General features: G+C 43.2%; 1 protein-coding gene across 1 annotated transcript; it reads right to left on the reverse strand.

The window, feature by feature from the left end:
- Window positions 1-2,717: 2,717 nt before the first annotated feature.
- On the reverse strand, window positions 2,718-4,855 carry TMEM174 (transmembrane protein 174). Its single transcript, XM_019532266.1, has 2 exons — window positions 4,156-4,855; window positions 2,718-2,857 (listed from the first exon to the last, which is right to left on the reverse strand). Exons 1-2 carry the CDS (start codon window positions 4,785-4,787, stop codon window positions 2,761-2,763), a joined length of 729 nt encoding a protein of 242 aa, XP_019387811.1. The 5' UTR covers window positions 4,788-4,855; the 3' UTR covers window positions 2,718-2,760.
- Window positions 4,856-6,786: the final 1,931 nt, after the last annotated feature.

The following is a 6,786-nucleotide window of genomic DNA, read 5'->3' on the forward strand; positions in this document are numbered from 1 at the left end:
ACTATCCTGACATCTGCCAGGAGGAGCAGTCAGCCAAATCCAACCGTTCACGTAGGTTCTTAACCCATGTGCAGGACCTTCACCTAATGCAGGAGGTATACAGTCCCACTAGGGGGAATGCCTTTCTGAACTTGGTGTTGGGTATTGGGGAGGACCTGGTAGGGGAGCTGCAGATTCATGGTCACCTTGGGGATAGTGACCACCAATCAATTGAATTCTCCATACAGTGTAGGATGGGTAAGATAACTAGTAGGGTGGAAGAGCTTGATTTTAGGAAGGCTAACTTCAGTGGTCTTAGGAGTTTAGTCAGTGATAGGAGTATTGTCGAGATGGGAGTCCAGGAATGGTGGTCGTTCCTAAAGAAAGCGATCTTTTGGGCACAGAGGGAGACTATCGCAGTACGAGGGAAAAGGGGGAAAGGAGCCAAAAAACTTCCTTGTGTAAACAAGAAAATCCAGAGGAGCCTAAGGGCAAAAAAGGAGGCATATAGGCAGTGGAAGCAGGGGGAAGCTACCAAGGAGGAGTATACCTCCTTGGCCTGCACTTGCAGGGAGGCAGTTAGAAAGGCCAAAGCAACTACAGAGCTGAGGCTGGCAACACAAATTAAAGACAACAAAAAGTCTTTTTTTAGGTATGTATGGAGTAAAAGGAAGGTGCAAGGCAGCATAGGACCCCTACTGAAAGGAAGGAGCAATTAGTGACAGATGGGGGGACAAGGCTGAGCTCTTCAATGAGTTTTTTGCCTCAGTGTTCCTGAACAAGGCTCAAGAGAAGTCTCCTAATGGGTTCTTAGCTGGGCATCGGAGTGACACCAGGTCACCAACTGTCAACACTGACTTGGTGCAGAGTCACTTGGATGGCCTGGATGAGTCGCATCCGAGGGTACTGAAGGAATCGGCTGGTGTCATAGCTGAACCACTGGCACAGCTGTTTGAGTGCTCATGGTGCTCGGGTCAGGTCCTGGAGGACTGGAAAAGGGCCAATGTGGTCCCTGTTTTCAAGAAGGGGAGGAAGGAGGATCCAAGTAATTATAAGCCAGTCAGTCTCACCTCCATCCTTGGAACGGTCTTTGAAAAAATTATGAAGGATCATATTTGTGGGAGTCCAGTGGGAAAAATAATGCAGCAGGGAAACCAGGATGGATTTGCAGCAGGTAGATCATGCCTGACCAATCTGGTTTCGTTTTATGACAGGGTCACAAAATGCTTAGATGTAGGAGTAGAGGTGGATGTCGTTTTCTTTAGCAAGGCCTTCAATACAGTATCTCATCCCAGTCTCATAAATAAATGAAGGGGCTGTGACACAGATGTTTACACGGTCCGGTGGGTGGCAAATTAGCTTAGTGGTTGATCCGGTAGTAGATGGGTCGGTATTGATCTGGAAGGGAGTGGGTAGTGGGGTCCTGCAGGGTTCAGTCCTTGGACCTGTACTCTTCAATACCTTCATCAGTGACTTGGATGTGGGTGTGAAGTGCACTCAGTCTAAGTTTGTGGATGATATGATATTGTGGGGTGAAGTGCACAATCCAGAGGGTAGGAAACACTTACAGGCAGACCTGGACAGGTTAGAAAAATGGGCAGTACACAATAGGATGCAGTACAACAAGGACAAATGCAGAGTGCTTGCACCTAGGGTGCAAAAATATTCAGCAGCCTATGCTACTGGCTGGGAAGTGACCCTCTCAGCAACACAGAAGTGGAAAGGGATCTCGGAGCTATAGTGGACTCCAAGATGAACATGAGTTGTCAGTGTGATGAAATCATCAGCGAAGCTAACTGCACTTTATCATGCATCAGCAGATGCATGACAAATAGATCCGAGAAGATACTTCCCCTCTATGCAGCATTGGTCAGACCGCAGTTGGAGTACTGTGTCCAGTACATATGGTTAGGGGCTTACAGGACAAACTGTATGAGGAAAGACTGAGGGACCTGGACCTCTTCAGCCTCCGCAAAAGAAGGCTGAGAGGTGATCTTGTAGTTGCTTACAAATTCATTAGGGGAAGGCAGCAAGGGATTGGAGATGCTCTGTTCACCAGGACACCTCTTAGGATAACAAGGAACAATGGTCACAAACTGACAGAAAGCAGATTTAGGCTAGACATCAGGAAAAGCTTCATGGTAAGAGTGGCCAAATTTGGAATGGGCTCCCAAGGGAGGTGGTGCTCTCCTCTACCTTGAGGGTGTTTAAGAGAAGCCTGGATAGTCATCTGGCTGGGGTCATCTGACCCCAGCACTCTTTCCTGCCTAGGCAGGGGGTCGGACTCAATGATTTGTTGAGGTCCCTTCTGACCCTAGCATCTATTAATCTACGACTCAGATGCCTAAGCTCTTTTACAGACTGCCATTAGGCATGTCTGAGAATTCTGCCAATTATGCCTGTGAAGAGATGCAGCAGCTCCTAAATAAGTGGACTGAATGTCAGTGGTGCTGTTCTTACTGCATCGCCTTTTGGATATTCAAATGCTACCATCTCCAGAACTTCTGAAAACTGGGTTACTTGTTTAGAGGCTTAAATATGAATTTAGGAGCCTGAAATTAGGTATGCATGTTTGTAAGCTGTACTATAAATAAATAACAAATTCAGAAAGAGAAAATGTGGTCAGCTAAACATATCTGCACTATATTTGCATATTGGGGTTTATCAGCATCAGAATCCTATACTTGTTTAATGTGCATACTATATCTTGATAACACACAAGTAGACTATGTGTTATCTAGACATTCAGTCTTTATTGAAGTCCTAGTCATCCAGTCTTCATTAAGACAATGGGTATATTTCCTCATAAGGTGGAGGTGGGAAGTTGTCACAAATTTCTTCTAGCAACTCTTCTGGCTCATCAGGATAGTCATCTGATCTGCAAGTGAGAAAAACAAAAAAGAGGTGACATGTTATACAAAAAACACACTCATACCCATTGGCATAACAAGCAGAGATGGTGCCTAGGGCAAATCCAGCAGGGGAACACAGATTGTGAGAGCAGGACGGGGTGCATGTGGGGTTGTACGATTTTGAGGGTGAGAAGGATGTATGGTTGCAAGTGTAGGTGTGGGGGAGCACAGCAATCTTACCCATGCCAGGAGCTCCTAAGTAGTCTACAACATAATGCCTACTGCCATGGCTGCATGCTCCACCTACCCTGGCTGTTGCTCTTAAAGCAGCAGCAGCCATGGACTGTTTTGGTGTTCCCAGCATGGGTATGCTGTTGGGGCATGGACTCTGCAGGAGTGGAGAGCAGGTGCCCCTCTTGCCCACTCCTAGTAATGCTACTGCTCATCCCTAGCTGCCTGTTCCTGACAGCAGTAGGTGTTTTGCTGAAGAAAGTGTAGGATGAGGTCTAATGCCACTGTGATGATTTTTTTACTTTTCTAGCAAAAATGCCAAGATGTTAATCTTCATACTAGCTTTGTCTATCACATGTGTTGGCAAATATTATTAGTTAACGAGGATCTCCACAAGTGACCTTCAACAAAACTTTAAAAGGCTTATCCTGTCTTCTGAAGGAATCAATTTTGAACACCACCTACAGTTGTTTTTAAAGGAAAAAATACAACAGATAGATGTGAAATGATTTCCTCTTGTCTTTCATTATGGCAACTTTGCACTACTCTTATAACATCCAAATCAATGATTCAATCAATACCAATACGGGAAATGAGAATAAGGACTGGAAGTTTGCACACAGTGGCATTAGAAATCCATTGTCACTAAGGAGAACATCTGCTACAGAACAGATGCTTTCATTATCACCGGAAGGTTGTTTCTGAATTGGCTGTGCTACTATGATCATATTACCATTACAATGAAACTGCTTTAACAAAGAAAATGACCAGCTTATTATCTCTAGGTGAATGATTGTACAGCCAGTAAGAGAAGAAAATAAACCCCATACACAACAGGGAGGAGTTTGCACAATGACAAGGTCTGTAAAACCTAAAAATACCATATAGAAACTGAATATTTACAATCTTTAAAATATCAGTTGTGGCTCCTGTTGCCTTTATAAAGTAAATCATAGGAATTTTCTCAAGAAGCACTATAGCATTTATACACATTATAATAATGCTTTGTAATTTGTTATACACACCAAATAACAGCGCTGCAATTTCATAGCACTGTATACAGACCAACTAAAAAACACATCAGAAGACATACCTCTGATCCATTGTGTCACCTGCTAGATAGGTGGGATAGTTCTCATCTTCAGTAAAAGCTGGATTTTCCAGAGGGTACACAGTATAGTACTGGGGAGGGCTTGAAGTAGGAATTGTTGATTCACTTGAAGAAGAAACACTACAACAGCCAAGCACTGGGTGCAGATGGACTGGATTCATAGTGGTTCCCTCTTGGGCTGAATAAGGAGGAGGGATGTACTGTACCACTGTAGCACCATGAAAAGTGATAGGTTGGTTAATTCCAGTAAAAACAAAGGACTGTCGACTTGGAATCTGGTCCACATCTGATGCACTTTCATCACTTTGTTTGCACGATTTACATGTAAGCATTTTAAATTTGCACACAGCAATTAGAATAAAAGTCACACTAACAGAAAGCAGAATCGGCCCTAATAACTGAGTCCACTCCAGGTGAGTAATGCCTTCATATCTGATCCAACCCATCACTGTGAAAGTGATCCCCACCAATCCCAGAAACACACCTGAAAAGAACAAAGTAGCACCAGCTTTGTCATCATCTGACACCAGGACATCAGATCTGCTAGGTTGACAAGGTGTGACAGAAAATACATTGAGAGAAAAATCCTCTACATTATTGCTGTTCTGCTCCATTACAATATGCCATATCTCTTCTGGCTTATGTGTGAGAGAGTCTGTAAGAGCCCCTGCATATCGTGCAAAGCCAAAAGGTTCAAGTTAGTTATATAAGAACTTTGTGCGTGTATGGTTGACAGAGTACATCATGTGAAGGACTAAACTTTGCTTAGAGGAATAAAGGTCTGGGAAGTGAAGCCTGAAGAGCTTTACTTAAAATGCCTTGAATGATCTATTGCAAAGTTGCTTGTTTGTGAGATGGCTTTAATATTTCATGGTTATTTGTCCCCCTTCTTATCCTATTCTTTAATTTTGGCACTCAACCACAGTAGCTCTCAGTGCCAATGCAGACTGGGACAGACAAAGCTGCAGAGACCATTGCTTAGCCTGGGCTTGCTGCCAGCTGATGTCTCTAACATAATCAACAGCAAACATTTAGTAAATAGCACTGTGATTACTTGGTTATTCTCCTTGGGGCAATCACTTGCACAACTGATATCTGTAGGAAAACAACACATTCAGCAGCACAATATTTATAGCAAACCTGCAACTTCTATCACAGCTCTGGCAGGTGTCCAGAACTTCCTTGAGTATAAAAAAAGAAATCATTAAAGCCAAATTTTGGATGTTTTGTCAACATTAAAGTGAGTGGGTGGGAGAGGATGTGAAGTGGGACAGTAGGTGTTGAATAGACCACAGGAAGTTCCAGAAGTTAATAAAATGGTCTTTTTTTTCTTTAAGCCTTATTAAATTTGAAAAGCTGGGCTAGATTTATGAAGGTGGCTCAGTTATGCTATAACTGCTCTATAACTGTTGACATTTTTACAACAGTTCTGCCAGGTTGGAGGAAAACTTTACTTTGACCTGCTCCTCAACATTGCCTACTCAGCAGATGAAGTAAAAAAAAAGCCTGCTCTACTTTCCACTGAAACATTAAATTAATTGAAGTAATGACCTTGCCCTATAAGGCAATTCCTATGGTCAAGAGCATCCAGAACATTTATTTCTCTGTTATCACATGGGAACTATTTTGTTTGGACTAAATGGATGTAAGAAAAAAAGAATCAGTCCCTACAACTTTTGGCTTTAGACATTTATTGCTAAGAAATATTCCATTTTAGCATAATTTCTCTGACTTCTTTTTAAAACAGTTATGATAGCCCTTCCAGGCATGACAGTGCCAGTTTTAACACTGTGTCTTGGCAAAAAAACCATAATACAGGTTTCTACGGCTTGTCTGCACATACCCAAGCAGTTGAAAGACCAGTTTTTACTCCTCCAGGCCTTATTGTTTTCCCACTAAAGCTAAGGGAAAAACTCCCATTGAACCCAATTTAAGCAGGATCAAACTCTAAACCAGGATACACTGAACCAAGTCCCACAACTTTTTATGATCAAAGGCCTCTTAAAATGGAAGTGAATCTCTCTGGGCTCTGTTATTCAAACTGTCTGCTTATCAAACTGCTTTGAAAGAGAGCAACTCTGGTGAGGACACTTTGACAAAAACTACATGCTGTAATGCTTTGCAAGGAGGAAAAGAATCCTCCAAGTAGTCAACCATATAGTAATGAACATAATTATGCTCCCACACAGGAGTATACACCTTAAATGGTGGAATAAATAATGTTATTTCCTTTTCCAAACAACTGTTTTAACAAAGTTACGACTGATCATCAGGGATCTGGGTTTTCCATTTGCCATGGAAAAATGTGGTAAAACCAGGATTTTCTCATTTTAAGGGGGAAATAAAACCTGGGCTTTCTCCTTTAAAAGAGATGAAAGTGGGAAACAGCAGGTTCCCCTTGCAGGCGGGCAGAGGGGCTGAGGGGAGCAGGAGGAGGGCAATGAGCACCATGTGCATGTGCACACATACACAAGCACATGGCCACCAAGCAGCCTGGAGAGCAGCCCCCACAGGTAAGTCTGGGGTTGGGGGGGAGAATTGAGGCCCCCGTAGTGAGGGAGGAAGGGAGTTGGCCAGGTCTGGTGCAAGGCTGGAGCTGCTGCTGCTGCCCAG

The sequence above is a fragment of the Crocodylus porosus genome, unplaced genomic scaffold, assembly GCF_001723895.1.
Source record: "Crocodylus porosus isolate Cpor-Errol unplaced genomic scaffold, CroPor_comp1, whole genome shotgun sequence".
Classification (NCBI taxonomy): domain Eukaryota; kingdom Metazoa; phylum Chordata; order Crocodylia; family Crocodylidae; genus Crocodylus; species Crocodylus porosus.

What these genes read in the sequence shown, in the direction of transcription:
- TMEM174 (XM_019532266.1), bottom strand. Translation starts at nt 4,787, where the DNA reads ATGGAGCAGAACAGCAATAATGTAGAGGATTTTTCTCTCAATGTATTT. An exon ending in GGTGACACAATGGATCAGAG is followed by an intron (nt 2,858 to 4,155) that starts GTATGTCTTCTG and finishes TCTCACTTGCAG; the next exon opens with ATCAGATGACTATCCTGATG.